Source organism: Pogoniulus pusillus, chromosome 1 (genome assembly GCF_015220805.1).
Source record: "Pogoniulus pusillus isolate bPogPus1 chromosome 1, bPogPus1.pri, whole genome shotgun sequence".
NCBI classification, from domain to species: domain Eukaryota; kingdom Metazoa; phylum Chordata; class Aves; order Piciformes; family Lybiidae; genus Pogoniulus; species Pogoniulus pusillus.
The window spans coordinates 20,144,341-20,164,457 of record NC_087264.1 but is presented as its reverse complement, the minus strand read 5'-3'; the positions used below and the strand labels follow the sequence as shown (position 1 = coordinate 20,164,457).

The 20,117-nt window shown below is 48.1% G+C and overlaps 1 protein-coding gene across 4 annotated transcripts in view; it reads left to right on the top strand.

The window, feature by feature from the left end:
- The window catches only part of MAP4K5 (mitogen-activated protein kinase kinase kinase kinase 5), a 116,273-nt gene that overhangs the window by 40,543 nt on the left and 55,613 nt on the right, over positions 1 to 20,117 (top strand). For 3 of the 4 annotated variants that reach the window (XM_064142997.1, XM_064143006.1, XM_064143014.1), the window contains exons 4-6: positions 14,750 to 14,840; positions 17,249 to 17,313; positions 19,969 to 20,024. In XM_064142997.1, the coding sequence (XP_063999067.1) occupies positions 14,750 to 14,840; positions 17,249 to 17,313; positions 19,969 to 20,024 (212 nt within the window). The remainder of the gene's footprint in view (positions 1 to 14,749; positions 14,841 to 17,248; positions 17,314 to 19,968; positions 20,025 to 20,117) is intronic. The other variant, XM_064143023.1, reaches the window with a different exon arrangement.

Below are 20,117 nucleotides of genomic sequence, written 5' to 3'. Positions count from 1 at the left end.
CAACTCAACCCTTGATTAACAGGTAGGGGAATTGGGAGCCAAAGACAAAGGGCGCAGAAGCAAAGAATGGCCCAGAGAAGGTGAGGAGTGCTTGGAATTAAAACTGCAAGAAATAGCACACAGTAAAATGGCAGTGTCTGGAGAGACCTAAAAACTGCTGACATGGCTGGTGGGGACAAGTTACTGAATGCCAGGTTGGAAGGGACCCTAACAATCATCGGGTTCAGCCCTGAAAGCAAAATGTGGCTTCTTCATGTTACTCCCTCATCTGCAGCAGGTAGCAAGTGAGTCGGTAGGCAGAGACTGTAACTTAATCTGAGACCCCCGACGTGGAAATGTGTTTTATTTTGTCTGCTCTTATTTTTCTTTGTCTGTTCTCCAGACAAAGGAAACAAACTCTACATCAGTCATTTAGTTGAATTTTTGGGCGGTGTGCTCTATCTGCTAGCACAGAGCCTTGAGCTGTGCTGCTAGAGTCAAAATAGTGTATTTTCACTTCTTTTTTTTTTTTGGCATGGACTTGGAGAGCATTAGACAAAAAGTATTATGGCACACTAATGATATTTCCCAGCATGACCCAGTACAAATGCTTCAAATAATTTGGGAGCCAGTTCTATTTCAGAAACTAATCCAACTGTATTCAGCAGTGGAGAAGCCAAAACCATCTGAAACACTAAAGCCACTTCCTTCTATGGGTTTAACAGATGAATCCAGAGGGAAGTTCAATACAAAGAGGTGTAGCTTTTGCCACTCTTATTTTTCTGCCACAGACCATTCTAACTGGGAAAGGGCAATAGTTGCAATCATACAATCACAGAATTGTTTTACTGGAAAAGATCTCTAAGATCGTGACTGTAGCACAGCCAAGACTAGGGATGAAGATTCCAGTACCTGAAAGGGGGGCCTACAGGAAAGCTGGGGAGGGACTTTTCACAAAGGCTTGTAGTGATAGGACAAGAAGGAATGGATGGAAGCTTGAGGAGAGGAGATTTAGACTGGAGATCAGAAGAAAATTCTTTCCAGTGAGAGGTGAGACACTGGAACAGGTTGCCTAGAGAGGTTGTGGATGCTCCCTCCCTGGAGGTGTTCATTTTGTCTCTCATTATATAGCCTGAGAGCATAGAGCACCCACCTACACATTAGCATAATTAGGCAAGGACAACCCACTCCATCTGCATAAACCATGCCTTGTTTTCCTTATTACTGAGGTGTCCATTATCTGTCCTTCCTGAGATAAGGTAGCCAGCAGCTGGTAGGAACCAAGGTCAGCATCTGCCTTTAATCCTTCTTCACTTTGAATTCCCACACTAAACAACCTGGGACAGGGTCTCACCAGTTTCTTCCTTCTCTTTAGTCTGAATCTCCCTCTTTAAGGACTGGATGATCTTGGAGGTCTCTTCCAACCTGCTTGCTTCTATGATTCTATGAAAGCCAACACCCCGTGTCTTGTCACAACAGGCCCCACACAAAAGTCTGTCCCCAGCACTCTGATCGACCACTTTAAGCATTGAAACACCACCAGAAGGTCTCCCTGAATGTGACTGCTTCTAAGTAGGATCCAAGGAGAGCAGAAGAGAAATAAATTCTGGTGTTAGACTATTTACTCCAGACACTTGTATGGTACCTACTGCAGAACTCATGCTGCTGTGGTAGAACATGACCATCAGCAGTATTTTAGATCAGTATTGGGCTAAACAGTACAATCAGTGGTTGGCAGTTGGATGCCTGGCAGTAAAATTCACTGTTGGAAGCCTCCTTGTTTCCAAATAACTGTTTCCTGCTTGGAATTGAGTTTCTGAGCTTTGCATATGGGGACTTGAAATTCTTTCAGTCAGACTGCAGCTTTCCTTGATTCCCAAGAAAGGAGGTATGGAGAAAGCAGTTTGAATGCTCGAGTGTGGCTTAAATCATACTTCTTAGAGATGTGAAATCTTATAGCTGCCTTCCAGTGTCTGAAGGGAGCCAACAGAAAAGTTGGAGAGGGACTTTTCATAAGAGAGTATAGTGACAGGACAAGGGGATGGTTTTAAGCTGAGAGAGAGAGTAAGTTTAGACTGGATTTAGAAGGATAGAATCATAGAATCAACCAGATTGGAGGAGACCTCCAAGATCCAGTCAACTAGACCATGGCACTAAGTGCCCCATCCAGGCTTTGCTTGAACACCTCCAGGGATGGCAACTCCACCACCTCCCTGGGCAGCCCATTCCGATGCCAATCACTCTCTCTGACAACAACTTCCTCCTAACATCCAGCCTAGACCTCCCCTGGCACAGCTTGAGACTCTGTCCTCTTCTTCTGTTGCTAGTTGCCCGGGAGAAGACACCAACCCCACCTGGCTACAGCCTCCCTTCAGGTAGTTGTAGACAGCAATGACCTCTGCCCTGAGCCTCCTCTTCTCCAGGCTGCACACCCCCAGCTCCCTCAGCCTCTCCTCACAGGGCTGTGCACCAGGCCCCTCACCAGCCTTGTTGCCCTTCTCTGGATACATTCCAATATCTCAACATCTCTCCTGAATTGAGGAGCCCAGAACTGGACACAGCACTCAAGGTGTGGCCTGACCAGTGCTGAGCACAGAGGCAGAATAACCTCCCTTGTCCTGCTGGCCACACTGTTCCTGAGCCGGAACAGGATGACATTGGCTCTCCTGGCCACCTGGGCACACTGTGGCTCATGTTAAGCTACTCCCTACCAGCAGCCCAGGTCCCTTTCTGCCTGACAGTGGATCTGCACAAAGATGAGGCCTTGACCAAAAAATCTAGTTGAGAGGTGTCCCTGCCCATATGCTGTGACAGGGAGGTTGTAGTAGATGATCTCTGAGGTCCCTTCCAACCTAAGCCATTCTGTGCTGATTGTTCTCATTTTCTAAATTGGTTGGTAAAGAGGAGTGGCCTGTGGGGTGCTGAAGGAAGAAGAGGGTTTGTATGTGTCAGAGCTGTGGGATGGGGTCCTGCAGAAAGGCTTTGCACCCTCTCCTTTACCCCCAAAGTGATCAGGGGCTGTTTGTGTGTGTCAAGCTATCTAAATGGGGATTGGAAAATACCTTGGGAGTTAAACTTAATGAGGGCAGAGGGATAAGACTGTCAGCAAACTCCAGTCTAAGCAAAACCTGTATACTGAGAAAGCCATCCCTTAGATCAGCAGAGACTGGACCCTCACTAGGGTCAGGAAGATGGCATGAAGCGAGCAGTTGAGAACTGGGAAGCATGAGGTATCTGGGAATCAACACAGAGATGCTGGTGACTTATGGATGTTGTTTGGTGAGAACTGGAAAGCATGGGGGTGTATGGAAGTCAGCACAGGAGCTGATGAGTTGTGGATATTGCTTCGTGAGAACTGGGGAGCATGGGATGTCTGGGAATCAACACAGAGGAGCTGATGACTTGTGGGTATTTCTTGGCTGTGGAGTTCATATTCTGGTGTGAACGATTTCCACAGAGCTGTCACTCCCATGGGGCTTTCTTTCTTTGTCTGGGAACTCGGGTTATTGAAATAAGAACTTGGGAGGAGGTATCCTAGCAGAGGTGGCAGTTGCTTCTGCTGACTCAGGAGGCAGGTGTCTGTTGGCTGTACAGTTGCAGTGAGAACATTCACAGTCATCAGCAATGACATGATTCTCCTCTTCATCTTTCAGCATACACATAGCAGCGTCTACCTGGTCCTGTTGCTAAATGAGATCTCACTTCTAAATAACAGCTGTTAATTACAGCCTTGAAAGTCCCAGCTCTGCAGAGGCCCTGCAGGTCAGCTCCCTAGCGAGGCTTGGTGGGTTGGCTTAGGAGTACATGCCACACCTCCCCCAGGCAGCCTGACGTGTCCATCCAGTGTGTTGAGGGCACTAGCTCAGAGCAGGAGTGCTGACAGGCTGACTGGCACCTAGAAGATCTGGCCTTTTCACAAGTGCTTCTGTCCCACCCTTTGGTGACACTGTGAATGTCTCCAAGTGCCGTCAGTTCCCTCCTCCCAGTTGCGTGCAAGCCCTGGACACTGCCGGTCCCTCCCTCCCTGTGTTCTACACAGCATCAGCCCTGTGATGCAACACTACAGTAATGCAGAACAAACTTCTTTAAGCAAGAGCTATGGACTTCTTCACTGAAGAGCCTTCTGGACAGTTCACAGCTGAGCAACAGAACAAGGGGGGACAGTCTCAAGCTGTGACGGGAGGTCTAGGCTGGATGTTAGGAGGAAGTTGCTGGCAGACAGAGTGATTGGCATTGGAATGGGCTGCCAAGAGAGGAGGTGGAGTCCCCGTCCCTGGAGGTGTTCAAGCAAAGCCTGGAGGAGGCTCTTAGTGCCATGGTCTGGTTGACTGGCTAGGGCTGGGTGCTAGGTTGGAGTGGATGGTCTTGGAGGTCTCTTCCAACCTGATTGGTTCTATGATTCTATGACCTGGGAAGGGTTGTGAGAAGTGACCCTACATCTTTTTTCAGGACGAGACTACTCAAAGCAGTCAGTGCAGTACTGGAAGATATGAGCAGGAGTAAACTTGATTCAAAATCATCAAGGTCAGGCATGTGCTGAAGACTTAGTAGTACTGTTGGATAGGCACTAGAGTCATGAGGTTCTTGCCATGCTTCTGTGAATCCAGAAAACACATTCTCTCCACCTAGGAGAACTTGGCAGGATGTCTGATTGTGTTGGTTCCACCTAGGTGAGACGTAGCAGAGGTTGTTCAGCCTGGAGAAGAGATGGCTGGAGGGAGACCTTAGAGTAACCTTCCAGGACCCGAAGTGGGCCACAAGGATCATCTAGTTCCAACCCCCCCATGCCGTGGGCCTAGATCAGGCTATCCACAGCCTCAGCCAGCCTGGCCTTAAACACCTCCAGGGATGGGGCCTCGACCACCTTCCTGGGCAACCCATTCCAACCTCTTACCACTCTCATGCTGAAAAACTTCCTCCTCACATCCAGTCTGAACCTACCCACCTCCAGCTTTGATCTTTTCCAACCTAAACAATTCTGTGATTCAAACAGTGGAACAGGCTCCCCAGGAAGGTGGTTGAATCCTGGAGGTGTTTAAAAGCTGCAGAGATGTAGTGCTGAGAGGACATGGTGTAGGACCAGCCTTGGTGTAGAGTTAGGTAATGGTTGGACTTGAAGATCTTAAAGGTGTTTTTAAAACTGATTCTATGATATGGCTTCAAATTCCAGCAGTCCCCTCCCTCCCAGCTGTGCTGGAGAAACAAGCAGCTGGTTGTGCCAAGCAGAGCAGCCCCAACTGCGGGCTGCAATCGGAGCAGAATCTCTCATTGTCCCTCTCCCTTCTGTGTCCTTCATCTCTCGCTGCAGAGGTAAAATTACATAATAGCAGCAGGCTGCAGTGAGTCACCAGCCTGTGCTGCTGGGGTGATTTACAGCAGCTCCCTTAGCCATGCTTTTTGCTCAGCGTGCCACACAAGCCATAATTGCAAACATGTGAGCAGCAAAAAGGACATTTTCCCAATTCTGTGCTGGTTAGCATCAGCGCTCGCTGATGACTAAAGCAGACCAAAAAGCTCTCTATGTGCAGATCCATTGTCAGGAAGAAAGGGACCTGGGGCTGCTGGTAGATAGTAGCTGAACATGAGCCATCAGTATGCCCAGATGGGCAGGAGAGCCAATGGCATCCTGGCCTGGCTCTGGAACAGTGTGGCCAGCAGGACAAGGGAGGTTCTTCTGCCTCTGTGCTCAGCACTGCTCAGGCCACACCTTGAGTGCTGTGTCCAGTTCTGGACTTCTCAATTCAAGAGAGATGTTGAGATATTGGAATATGTCCAGAGAAGGGCAGTGAAGCTGTTGAGGGGCCTGGAACAGAAACCCTATGAGGAGAGGCTGAGGGAGCTGGGGGTGTGCAGCCTGCAGAAGAGGAGGCTCAGGGCAGACCTCATTGCTGTCTGCAACTACCTACAGGGAGGCTGTAGCCAGGTGGGGTTGGTCTCTTCTGCCAGACAAACAGCAACAGAACGAGAGGCCACAGTCTCAAGCCGTGCCAGGAGAAGCCTAGGCTGGATGTTAGGAGGAAGTTGTTGTCAGAGAGAGTGATTGGCATTGGAACGGGATGCCCAGGGATGTGGTGGAATCACTGTCCCTGGAGGTGTTGAAGCAAAGCCTGGATGGGGCACTTAGTGCCATGGTCTGGTTGATTGTCTCAGACTGGGTGCTAGGTTGGAGTGGATGATCTTGGAGGTCTCTTGCAACCGGATTCATTCTGTTCTAAACCTTTGATTACATCCTTTTAATCTTGCTGTCTCCTTTCTCCATGAATCGTTTTTTGCAAATTCTTAGGGTTGGCTGTTGTTGTGGTTTTTTTTCGTGCTATCCAAGGGTATTTTTGTGCTATTCCAGCATTTCTTTCCAAGATGAGTACTGCAGCTGCTTGGAAAGTCTGAATTCCTTTGTTTTGAATGCATTCTTGTCATCTTTTAAATGACTATACATCTCTCCTATCTCTCTGTCTGATCTTACAGAATCATTTCCTACATACTTAGCCAGAATTTTCTCATGAATATTTCTCTGTTTTCCCCATCTCTTTGCTACCTTTTATGTCAGCTCCCTGTATGTACTCAGGCTGCTCCCACCCTTTTCCTCTTCCAAATCCTTTTTTTCTTGTTTTGTTTTGCCTTTTTCTGTAGGAAACCCTATTTCTTGCATAAATTCTTCATTTAGTAATTTACATATCAAGATAGGAATAAGTTCTTTCCTGTGAGGGTGATGAAACGCTGGCAGTTTGTCCAGGAATGTTGTGGCTGCTCCCTCCCTGGAGGTGTTCAAGGCCAGGTTAGATGAGGCCTTGAGCAACCTGTTCTAGTGGGAGGTGTCCCTGCCTATGGTGGGGGATTGGAACTGGATGAGCTTTGAGATCCCTTCCAACTTAAACCATGCTGTGATTCTATGATACTGATTTTTGTAGCTGATGACGATCAGAGGAGCCTCATGGATTGATGGCATTGAAGGTATGGCTGAAATCAAGAGGAAAATCAGACTACTGGGGGGAGTCCCTCCCAAAGGTGGGGGGGCTTGGAACTAGATGATCCTTAAGGTCCCTACCTAAAAGGGGCCTACAGGAAGGATGGAGAGAGACTGTTTACAAAGGCCTGTAGTGAAAGGACAGGGGGCAATGGCTTCAAACTAGAGTGTGGCTACTGTGGCTAGCAGGATGAGGGAGTTTATTCTTCCCCTGTACTCAGCACTGGTCAGGCCACACCTTGAGTGCTGTGTCCAGTTATGGGCCCCTCAATTCAAGAAAGATGTTGAGTTGCTGGAATGTGTGCAGAGAAGGGCAACAAAGCTGGTGAGGGGCCTGGAACACAAACCCTATGAGGAGAGGCTGAGGGAGCTGGGGGTGTGCAGCCTGCAGAAGAGGAGGCTCAGGGCAGAGCTCATTGCTGTCTGCAGCTCCCTGAAGGGAGGCTGTGGCCAGATGGGGTTGGTCTCTTCTGCCAGGCAGCCAGCAACAGAACAAGAGGGGACACAGTCTCAAATTGTGCCAGGGGAGGTCTAGTCTGGATGTTAGGAGGAAGTTGTTGTCAGAGAGAGTGGTTGGCATTGGAATGGGCTGCCCAGGGAGGTGGTGGAGCCGCTGTCCCTGGAGGTGTTCAAGAAAGGACTGGATGAGGCACTTAGTGCCATGGTCTGATTGGTTGGGATAGGGCTGGGTACTAGGTTAGACTGGATGATCTTGGAGGTCTCTTCCAAGCTGGTTGATTCTATGATTTTGAGAGCAGATTTAGATTGGATGTTAGGTTCTTTACCATGAGACTAGTGGAACGCTGGAACAGGTTACCTGGGATGGTGATTGAGGCTCCTTCACTGGAGACATTCAAAGGGAGGCTCAGCAGAGGTCTGGACTACCTGATCCTAGTTGAGGATGCCTTTGCTTACTGCTGAGGGAGTTGGTCTAAATGATCTTCATCAGTCCCTTCCAACCCAGACTATTCTGTGATTCCATCTCTTCTGTTTTCTTCTGTCCAGCAGCATCACTCTAAATCAGTCCTGATGGGTATTTCTGCAATGGCTTCTTTCTCTCTTTTTTTTTTTTAACTCTGGTGGGATGTTTCACTGCTTCCTATGCCTTCATAGAATGCTGTGAGTTGGAAGGGACCTTCAAGATCACCTAATTCCAACCTCCCTGCCATTAGCAGGGACACCTGCCACTAGACTAAGTTGCTCAAGGCCTCATCCAGCCTGGCCATGAACACTTCCCAGGAGTGGGCATCCACAGCCTCTCTGGACGACCTGTTCCAGTGTCTCACCGCCCTCACTAGAAAGAATTTCCTCCTAATATCCAATCTAAACCTCCTCTCTTCCAGCTTCATTCCCTCTTGCCCTTTCCCAACAAGCCCTTGTAAAAAGTAGCTCTCCAGCTTTTTTGTAGCTGCCTCCAAGTAATGGAAAGCCACTCTAAGGTTTCCCTGGAGCCTTCTCTTCTCTAGGCTGAACAGCTCCAAATCTCACACATTCCATGCTGTGATGTTACTCCAGAAGGAAAAGCAGTTCCTCTCTCCAGGGAATGTAGGTTAAGGCAATTGAAGCCCGTTGCTAATTGTCCTGTCATGTGGAGAATGGATTTATCCCTTCTTCTCCCCCTTCCCTGTTATCTTTTATGTGCATGAAGTTTGTTATCTTTTCTGCTGTCAGTCTTTTGCTAGCCCAAATCTCTGGATTTCCTCTCATTTTCTCCCATTAGTTACAGTTCCTAGAACTGATGTTGCTCATGCTCCACATAAGGCAGCCCAAGCCATGTGCTACTGGGGGCAAGTCCAGTTGCTGCCTGCAATTTTTTGCTGCTGTGGTCATGCTTCTTGATTATAATTTTAACATGTGACAGTGTCTGGCTCTTCTGGAGTGCTGCTTCTGAAATGTCAAAGGGGCTTGAATTTGAAGGTGTCCATTTAAGAAAAGGATGTAGCTATTTTGATGGTCCCTCTGTTCTTGGTACTGCTGACACCATAACTTGGTACTAGGTTCTGTTTTGGGCCAGTTACTCTGAGAAGGGCATTGAGGTGCTGCAGCCTGTCTGAAGAAGGTCAGCAAAACTGGTGAAGGGTCTGGAGAACAGGACTGGTGAGGAAGGCTGCAGAAAAGGAGGATGAGGGGAGACCTTCTGGCTCTCTACAAGTCCCTGAAAGGACTTTGAAGCCAGGTGGGGATTGGTCTACTCTTCCAAATAACAAGTGATAGGATAAGAGGAAATGGCCTCAAGTTGGGCAATGGGAGGTTTAGGTTGGATATGAAGAACAATTTCTCCTGAATTCAAGAGAGATGTTGAGGTACTGGAATGTGTCCAGAGAAGGGCAACAAAGCTGGTGAGGGGCCTGGAACACAAACCCTATGAGGAGAGGCTGAGGGAGCTGGGGGTGTGCAGCCTGCAAAAGAGGAGGCTCAGGGCAGAGCTCATTGCTGTCTGCAGCTCCCTGAAGGGAGGCTGTAGCCAGGTGGGGTTGGTCTCTTCTGCCAGGCAGCCAGCAACAGAACAAGGGGACAGAGTCTCAAATTGTGGCAGGGGAGGTCTAGGCTGGATGTTAGGAGGAAGTTGTTGTCAGAGAGAGTGATTGGCATTGGAATGGGCTGCCCATGGAGATGGTGGAGTTGCTGTCCCTGGAGGTGTTGAAGCAAAGCCTGGATGAGGCACTTAGTGCCATGGTCTGGTTGATTGTCTAGGGCTGGGTGCTAGGTTGGTCTGGAGGAGCTTGGAGGTCTCTTCCAACCTGTTGATTCCATAATTCTTTTCCAAAAAGTTTTTCAAGCCTTGGAACAGGCTTCCCTGGGTGATGTTTGAGTCTCCATCCCTGGAGCTGTTTCAAAGACACAGAGATGTAGCTCTTAGGGATATGATGCAGCACTAGCCTTAATACACCTAGATAATGGTTGGACCAGATGATCTGAAAGGTATTTTCCAACTGAAATAATTCTGTGGTTTGGCATTTGATACTCTGAACCATGGAAATAGAATCATAGAATCAGTCAGGGTTGGAAGGAACCACAAGGATCATACAGTTCCAACCCCCCTGCCACGGCCAGGGACACCCTACTCTACATCAGGCTGGCCACAGCCTCATCCAGCCTGGCCTTAAACACTAGCAATGTTGGACAAAGCCAGTGTCTTCTTTAATGTCAAGTGAGAGATTTTTGCATTTCAAATGTGCTTAGATTTTATTTTCTTGAAAAACCTTTGTTGTTTTCAAGTGCTCCAGTTAGTTTATCTGCAAACATTCAACAATTTCCTGTAGGAAGTTTGTCAGAGAAAGTAATCCATTGGATTCAAACTCAAAAATAATTTATTTGTCAGCAGGGTGCATGAATTCAAGCAAAGCCATAGCTGGCAGGTGAGCCATAAAGCCAGCACAGTGTGAAACTTGGGCTAAAATGATGGAATCCTGTTGCCTTTTCTTCTTTTCAGTGTTTAAAAAAAATACTACTTGTGTTTTTAAGAAAGACTCTTGGCATTTGAAACTCTCTTCCTAATGTTTTCCTGCCCTGCTGAAGTGCTTTCTCTGTACAGTTGAATGTTAAGAAGCCCTTGAGGATTTACTGAAATCAGTCAGGGATGTATTTGTGCCAATGGTTCTGCTCCCTTGCTGTCTGCCCTAGTGAGGACCCAGCTGGAGTGCCAGGTTCAGTTCTGGGCTCCACAGCTCAAGAGAAGTAGGGAACAATTGGGGAGAGTCCAGTGGAGGCTGTGAAGATGCTGAGGGGCCTGCAGCATCTCTGTGAGGAGGAAAGACTGAGGGACCTGGAGCTGTTTAGCCTGAAGTAGAGCAACCTGAGAGGAAATCTTCTAAATGCTCAGCAAGAGCTAAAGGGTGGGGGGCAAGAGGATGAGGCCAGATGGTTTTCAGCAGTGCCCAATCACAGGACAAAGGGCAGTGGGCACAAACTGGAATCCAGGAGGTTCCATTTGAACATGAGGGAAAACTTCCTTGCTTTGGTACATTTCTTGCTGGAGCCCTGGAGCAGGCTGCCCAGAGGGGTTGTGGAGTCTCTTTCTCTGGAAAAACTCCAAACCCACCTGGACATTGCTATCCTGGGCAAGCTGCGGTGGGTGCCCCTGCTTTAGCAGAGGCTTGGACTGGATGATCTCTAAAGGTCCCTTCCAACCCCCAGTATGCAGAAGTATGTTCCCTTCTACCTGATCTGATGGAAAGTGTCCCTACCCATGACAGTGGAGTTTGAGCTAGATGATATTTGAGGTCTCTTTGAGCCCAACCCAGTCTGTGATTCTGTGATTTTGTGATTATTTTTTTAAAGTAAAAATCTAGTGAAGGTTGAGACAAAATTTAGTTGACACCAAGTCTAGAGACACAAAATCTAGTTGAGAGACATCCATGTCTGTGGCAGGGAGGTTGGAGTGGATGGTAGAATAAAATAGAATAGAATTGACCAGGTTAGAAGAGACCTCCAAGATCAGCCAGTCCAACCTACCACCCTGCCCTGTCTCAGTCAACCATACCCTTGGATAGCACGAAAAAAACCCACAACAACAACAGCCAACCCTAAGAATTTGCAAAAAACGATTCATGGAGAAAGGAGACAGCAAGATTAAAAGGATGTAATCAAAGGTTTAGAACAGAATGAATCTGGTTGCAAGAGACCTCCAAGATCATCCAGTCCAACCGAGCACCCAGTCTGAGACAATCAACCAGACCATGGCACTAAGTGCCTCATCCAGTCCTTTCTTGAACACCTCCAGGGCCAGCAACTCCACCACCTCCCTGGGCATCCCATTCCAATGCCAATCACTCTCTCTGACAACAACTTCCTCCTAACATCCAGACTAGACCTCCCCTGCCACAATTTGAGACTCTGTCCCCTTGTTCTGTTGCTGGTTGCCTGGCAGAAGAGACCAACCCCACCTGGCTACAGCCTCCCTTCACTTACTTGTTGGCAGCAATGAGCTCTGCCCTGAGCCTCCTCTTCTCCAGGCTGCACACCCCCAGCTCCCTCAGCCTCTCCTCATAGGGTTTCTGTTCCAGGCCCCTCACCAGCTTCACTGCCCTTCTGTGGACACCTTCCAGCACCTCAACATCTCTCTTGAATTGAGGAGCCCAGAACTGGACACAGCACTCAAGGTGTGGCCTGAGCAGTGCTGAGTACAGGGACAGAAGAACCTCCCTTGTCCTGCTGGCCACACTGCTCCTGATGCAGGCCAGGATGCCATTGGCTCTCCTGCCCACCTGGGCACACTGCTGCCTCATCTTCAGCTACTCTCTACCAGCACCCCCAGGTACCTCTCTGCCTGGCTGCTCTCAGCCACTCTGTCCCCAGCTTGTCATGCTGCTTGGAGTTGTTGTGGCCGAAGTGTAGATCCCTGCACTTGGCCTTGTTCAATCTCATCCCAATGGCCGCAGTCAGAAGGGACCCTGAAAGGCCAAAATCCCTTTGCAGTGAGCAGGGACACCTCCAAGTAGATCAGGCTGCCCAGATGGCCTTAAAGGCTGATTTGAAAAGATTTTTGTTAATTTTTTTTTTTAACCAAGTATATCTAGGGTTTAGAAATGTGCTTCTGTGGCTGCACTCATGACAAGGCAGGCTGTGCTGGAGGCTCAGGGCTTCTCTTCTGAGTCATCAGTGGCCACGTGGGCGTACAGGCCATATGCTCCACCAGAGTCAGTCTGAAGTGGAATGCTTTTAATAATGAACCTTTGGTACGTGATCTCTTCTGGTTTCAGGGAGAGGACTCTGGAATTAGTTTGCCTCAGTGGTTCCTTCTGTTCCCAAGGTCCTTGTGATGTGAGCGATGTGTCCTGGTAAAGATGGATGGTCTGCTGGTGCTGTTAGGGAAGTGATTGTCACCTTGTGCTTGGCACTGGTGAGGCCACACTTTGAATACTGGGTTCAGGTTTGGGCCTCTCACTCACAGAAGGATGTTGAGGTGCTAGAGCAGGTGCAGAGCAGAGCAGTGAAACTGGTGAAGGGTCTGGAGAGCAGGGCTGGTGTGCAGTAGCTGAGGGACCAAGGGTTGTTCAGCCTGGAGAAAGGGAGGCTGAGGGAAAACCTTCTGGCTCTCTACAACTCCCTGAAAGGAGGTTGGAGTCAGTCTCTTCTCCCAAGGAACAAACAACAGGGTAAGAGGAAATAGTGTGGAAAAGGGAAGGCTGAGAGGAGACTTTGTCACTGTGCATATGAATTAGTGACAGACAAAATAACAGCAACACAAGAGTAAGTAAACACAGCAGCCAAAGCTGAAGCTGAAGCCGTTTATTACTATCAGAGCAGGCTTTTTATAGGTCATGCTATACACTCTACAAGTTATAGAATACAGTGATTGGATAAAATATTGGTTTTAACATTCTTAGTGGATAACATCAAGCTAATAGTGAGGTGTTGGCACAGACTACTTTCAGTTCTTTGTTCTAAGTTATGTTGCTTCTGAGTGAGTCATAGAATCAAGCAGGTTGGAAGAGACCTCTAAGGTCATCCAGTCCAAGCTATCATCCAGCCCGATCCAATCAACCAGACCATGGCACTAAGTGCCCCATCCAGGCTTTCCTTAAGCACCTCCAGGGATGGCAACTCCACCACCTCCCTGGGCAGCCCATTCCAATGCCAATCACTCTCTCTGGCAACAGCTTCCTCCTAACATCCAGCCTAGACCTCCCCTGCCACAACTTGAGACTGTGTCCCCTTGTTGTTGATTGCCTGACAGAAGAGCCCAACCCCACCTGGCTACAGCCTCCCTTCAGGGAGTTGGAGACAGCAATGAGGTCACCCCCGAGCCTCCTCTTCTGCAGGCTGCACACCCCCAGCTCCCTCAGCCTCTCCTCACAGGGCTGTGCTCCAGGCCCCTCCCCAGCTTTATTCTCCTTCTCTGGACACATTCCAGTACCTCAACATCTCTCTTGAATTGAGGAGCCCAGAACTGGACACAGCACTCAAGGTGTGGCCTGAGCAGTGCTGAGTACAGGGACACAGCAACCTCCCTTGTCCTACTGGCCAATGTTACACAAGGCAAGAATACCAGTTTACTATGTTTCTAACCTCAGTCTTACTGTGTCAAGGGCACACAGGGGTGTGCTCCAGAGATAGATCTTTTATCACATTTAGCTGACTCCCTTCTCTGATTCCCACAAGACTTCGTTACTCTTTGCAACTCCCTGAAGGGAAGTTAGAGCCAGGTGGGAGTTGGTCTCTTCTCCCAAGAGGTAAGTAACAAGACGAGAGGGAAGAGCCTCAAGTTGCACTATGGAAAGTTTTGGTTGGACACAAGGAACCATTTCTTGAACAAAATAGTTGTCAAGATCTGAAACAGTCTGCCCAGGGCAGTAGTGGAGTCCCCATTCCTGGTGGGATTTCAAAGCCTTGTAGATGTGGTGCTGGCAGATATGGTATAGTGCTGGACATGGCAGTGCTGCATTAACACTTGAACTTGATGATCTTGAAGGTCTCTTCCAACCCAAACAATTCTGTGACTCTCTGCAGGAGCTGCTGGGGAGTTCTCTCTGTGCTCCCATCCCTTTGCCCCTTTTCCAGAGCGCACTCAGTGCATGTCAAGCTGTCTGAATTGATGGATCATGTTCAGGCCACCAGGCCAACCTTTCTCTGTTGATTCTCTAGAGATATTTCTACCTGCTGCAAAGGATATAATAAAGAATGCAAACAGAAAGGCTGACTTGTGTAGAAGCCATTGCTGAGCAGGCTGATGTGCTGGCAAACCCTTGTGAAGGGCTTAGCAATTCTCTGAGCCCGTGGCTCATTTTGATGAGATACGTGCACACCTTGACATCTCTTTGAGTGTTGTGTGTGAGGTAACTGTGGCCCCTTCCTGTTTTTCAGGAGATGACTTTTCATTGATACAGCAAGAAATATATATGGTTAAAGAATGCAAGCACTGCAACATAGTCGCCTATTTTGGGAGCTATCTCAGGTAAACTCCACTTTTTATACCTGAATTTCTGCTGCTTCTTTCCTAAGACAAGCTTCTGTCTGGTTTAGTACTTAGCTATCCTCTCTCGGACTTCTTTAGGTTGAATTCCTTCAGTTCCCTCTTGGCTTTAAGAATATAATAAAGAAATGACTAACACTTTGTTTTCTTTGCTGGCCAAATGGCTGGAATATTTTTATCACTAGGAAAACAGAAAGAGATCCAAAGCAACTCACTTGCAGGGCAGGTTTTAAACATTTATCACTTTTGAGTGTAAATCGAGCTCATTATTTAGCTAGAATTGGGGTTTAGGTCCTTTTATTTAATGGTAGTCTTGTATGCTTGGGCAAGTCTAGCCAGAGAGTTGTAAGAGCAAAACAAAAACCAACCCACTAAATGTGAGCTGCTGCTGAGAACATTTTTTGTCATTCTGGTGGAACAGATGCAAAGCACTGAGAAGCAGAAACAAAGGTGCTGCCAGCTGGCTGCATCATCAGCTGCACATGTTAAATGTTAGAGAGAAAGCTGGGGGATATTTTCCATTTCTGTGGAATTCTGCTGTTTATCAATTGGCTCTCTGGGACTATATCAGCTCAGTATCCATTCAGGTTTTTTTCTATGAGATTTTAGCTTTAGATATCTTGGAGGGCTGCATTTTTTAAAGTCATCTGTACAGCCCAAATGAGCTTCTGCTGGGACAATATGCCTGCATTTCTAAATGTCCTTTACCCTTTTTGGAGGCCAGGAATAGTTGTTTAACGACCATTAGGTGATTTTGATTTGACTCACAGTTGTGTTAGATAGGGTGTTAGGAAGACATTATTTCCAGTGAGGGTGGTGAGACACAGGAACAGGTTGCCCAGGGAGGCTGTGGAGCACAGAATGTGATCAGAGATGTGGTCCACAACCTCCCTGGAGGTGTTCAAGGCCAGGTTGGATGGGGCCTTGAGCAACCTGTTCTAGTAGGAGATGTCTGCCCACAGGAGGGATGTTGGAACTAGATAATCTTGAAGGTCCCTTCCAAGCTAAACAATTCTATGAATCTATCTCATTTCATTTTCTTGGTAGCAGATGAACCTCAGATGTTTCTTCTTTAGTACACTTAGGAAATCAGAGTTAAAGCAACACCCGTTAGAACTGATGACTTCTTAAAAGTGGCATCAAATTTTGGTGTTGATAGGTGAGAATTATGATTGAGTTGTTTTTTGTTACATGTAAAGCCATGTAATCAGTGTGCATTTTTGATAAGGAGTGGCCAAGACCTATAGAAAACATATATTAAATATGTTGGATAAAGATGGATGAAGAATTGGCTTGATGGCCATACCCAGAGAGTGGCTGTCATTGGCTCCACGTCCAAGTGGAGGCCAGTGACAAGTGGAGTCCCTCAGGGATCAGTCCTGGGACCAGTCTTGTTCAACATCTTTGTGGGTGCCATGGACAGAGGCACTGAGTGCAGCCTCAGCAAGTTTGCTGCTGACATCAAGCTGTGTGGTGCAGCAGACAGGCTGGAGGGCAGGGATCCATCCAGAGGGACCTGGACAGGCTGGAGAGGTGGGCACAAGCCAACCTCATGAGGGTCACCAAGACCAAGTGCAAGGTCCTGCAGCTGGGTCAAGGCAATGCCAAGCACAGATGCAGGCTGGGCAGTGAGTGGCTGGAGAGCAGATCCGAGGAGAGGGACCTGGGGGTGCTGGTGGATGAGAAGCTCAGCATGAGTCAGCAGCGTGCACTTGCAGCCCAGAAAGCCAAGCAGAGCCTGGGCTGCAGTATGAGAAGTGTGGCCAGCAGGGCCAGGGAGGTGATTCTCCCCCTCCACTGCGCTCTGCTGAGACCCCAGCTGGAGTACTGCATCCAGTTCTGGAGCCCCCATGACAAGAGGGATGTGGAGATGCTGGAGTGTGTCCAGAGAAGGGCCAGGAGGATGCTCAGAGTGCTGCAGCAGCTCTGCTGTGAGCACAGACTGAAAGAGTTGGGGCTGTGCAGGCTGCAGAAGAGGAGGTTCCCAGGTGACCTTCTTGTGGCCTTCCAGGATCTGAAGAGGGCCTCCAAAAAAGCTGGGGAGGGACTTTTGAGGCTGTCAGGGAGTGCCAGGAGTGGTGGGAATGGAGCAAAGCTGGAGATGAGATTCAGACTGGACGTGAGGAGGAAGTTGTTGAGCATGAGAGTGGTGAGAGGCTGGAATGGGTTGTGCAGGGAGGTGGTTGAGGCCCCATGGCTGGAAGTGTTTCAGGCCAGGCTGGCTGAGGCTGTGGGCAGCCTGCTCTAGGGTAGGGTGTCACTGCCCATGGCAGGGGGGGTTGGAACTAGAAGATCCTTGTGGTCCCTTCCAACTCTGGCTGATTCTGTGATTCCAAGTAATCTCAATTAGTTCATGATCTGATGCCTGTGTTTTAACTTTCTTTTGGCAGCCGTGAGAAGCTGTGGATATGCATGGAATACTGCGGTGGGGGATCCCTCCAAGACATTTACCACGGTACTGTGAACCTTCTTCTAGCATTTTCAGCTTTGGGAAGCTTTCTGCAATGAAAGAAAAATAAGCAACAAGCTAAGTAATGGAGAATAGTTGGCACTGAGCAGGCACTGTGCTTTTTTCTTAGGTCATGATCTGGTGTTTTTTAGATACAGATTTTAAGAGCCCCATCATTTTGGGTTAATACCTTGTCATTTTAGAGCACAGCATGCTTTACTGCTCTTCATGGTGCTTAACAGACAGAAACAAAGAGTTATCATGGCCAGGAGGGCCAATGCCATTCTGCTGTGTGTTAGAAGGGCTGTGGCTAGTAGGTCAAGAGAGGTTCTCCTGCCTCTCTACTTTGCCCTGGGGAGGCCACATCTGGAGAACTGTGTTCAGTTCTGGGCCCTCCAGTTCAAGAGGGACATAGAACTGCTTGAGAGAGTCCAGCAGAGAGCCACAAAGATGCTGAAGGGAAGGGAACATCTCAGGAGGAGAGCCTGAGGGAGCTGGGAATGTGCTGCTTAGGGAAGAGGAGACTGAGAGGTGACCTCATCAATGGTTATTAATATGTGCAGGGAGAGTGCCAGGAGGCTGGAGCCAGGCTCTGCTGGGTGATGCCCAGGGACAGGCCAAGGGGCAATGGGTGGAAGCTGAGGCAGAGGAAGTTCCATGTAAACGCGAGGTGGAATTTTTTCCCTGTGAGGGTGACAGAGCACTGGAAGAGGCTGCCCATGGGGCTTGTGGAGTCTCCCTCTCTGGAGATATTTCAAACCTGCCTGGATGTGTTCCTGTGTATAGGAGATTCTGTTCTGGCAGGAGGGGTTGAACTGGAGAAGCTTTCAAGGTCCCTTCCAGACACTGAAAGTGTATGATTCTGTGATCCCATCGGAGAACTCTTCCACTAGCCCTAGTTGCTCTACCTTGGAAACTCACTTGCTTCTTGGCTTCTCTCAGCCATGTCTCTTTAAAAGTCATATTCAGAAGCAGGATGGGAAAAAAAAAGACCTCTTGAAAACAGTTCCCAACCAGAAATCAGGCTGACTGCATATGGAGAGTGGAAGTGGTGTGAGGAAGCTCTTTTGCACTCAGAAATATCAACGTTTGATTTTTAAAGGATAAAAATATCTCTTTATTCCCACTTCTGTCCAGTACTCTATCACTTTGTTGTTATTCCCCTCTGAGGTTTCATCTTGAGCTGTTGCTTCTGCAAAAGAATTTACTGGAGCTGCTGGAGAGGCAGACTGGGAACTTGCTTTGCTTTTGAGCGATAATGTGGAGGTTTTTGAATACCAGAGCTCTTTTCTGCTTTATTTTTCAGCCAGTTGGTACAAATAGATTGAAAACAATTTTGAACCCCATGATTCCTTAGTATAAAACATTATCATTCCAACGTTAAGAAAATGTGGCAGAATAAAACATGACATTTCTGACATTGAAAAGAATTAGCAGGAATCTCTTTTATCATTTATTTTTTTACCTTTCTCAGAACACCCTGATACTACATTGCTACCAAATCACTTGTAAAATGATAATTAGATTGCTGTCAAAACAGGGTTGTTGGTTTTTTTTTCCCCCTCACTGTGGGTATTGTTTTCTGTTACTGTGCCATTATATTTTTTTTCACAGAAAGCCTTTCTATAAAAGAAGAGACAAAACCCTTCTTTTTTTTGGCTCAATGTAAAAGGCAGTTCATGTAAAATCAGTCTTAAATCTAGCATGGAGCTATCACTTCTTGGTTGCTTCACACCATTACTGATGCCACTTCTGCTGGGCTGATCCCCAGCAGTGTGGGCAGCAGGTAGAGGGAGGGGATTTTGCCCCTCTGCTCTGCTGAGATTTCACCTGCAGTGCTGGGGCCAGGTTTGGAGTCATAGAATCATAGAATCAGTCAGGGCTGGAAGGGACCACAAGGATCATCTAGTGACAACCCCCCCTGCCATGGGCAGGGACACCCTACCCTAGATCAGTAGCAGATCAGAGTCCTCAGAACAGGAGAGCCATGGAGCGAAGCTGGAGATGAGTAGGTTCAGAGTGGACATGAGGAGGAAGTTGTTGAGCATGAGAGTGGTGAGAGCCTGGGGTGGGTTGCCCAGGGAGGTGCTCGAGGCCTCATCCCTGGAGGTGTTTAAGGCCAGGCTGGCTGAGGCTATGGCCAGCCTGCTCTAGGGTAGGGTGTCCCTGCCCATGGTAGAGGGGTTGGAACTAGGTGCTCCTTGTGGTCCCTTCCAACCCTGACTGATTCTATGATTCTATTCTACCTGTTGGAGCTAGTCCAGAAGAGGGTCATGAAGATAATCAGAGGGCTAGAAGCCCTCTGCTGTGAAGCTATGTTGAGAGACTTGGGGTTTTCTACCTGAAGAAGAGAAGATGTTGGGATGACCTTACAGCAGTCTTCCAGTATTTGGAAGGGGCTGATATTAAGAAAAAACTCTTCCCCATGAGGGTGGTGAGGCACTGGAATGGGTTGCCAAGAGATACTGTGTAGGCTGTGAGCCTGAAAGTGTTCAAAGGGAGGCTGAATGGGGCCCGAAGCAACCTGCTCTAGAGTGTCCCTGCTCATGGCAGAGGGGTTGGAAGGAGGTGATTTTTAAGGTCCTCTCCAACCTAAACCACTTTGTAATTCTCTGATGTGTTGTTCAACTGTACTTACCCACTTTTTCTCTCTGTTTTCAGTAACAGGACCTCTGTCAGAGTTACAGATTGCATACGTGTGCAGAGAAACTTTACAGGTACTGTTTTTCTGTGGCTGTACCATAAAGTATTTGCTGCATCTACAAGAAGTAGATGGAGAAGATGATATTGTAAAGAAAAATCAGCAAGAA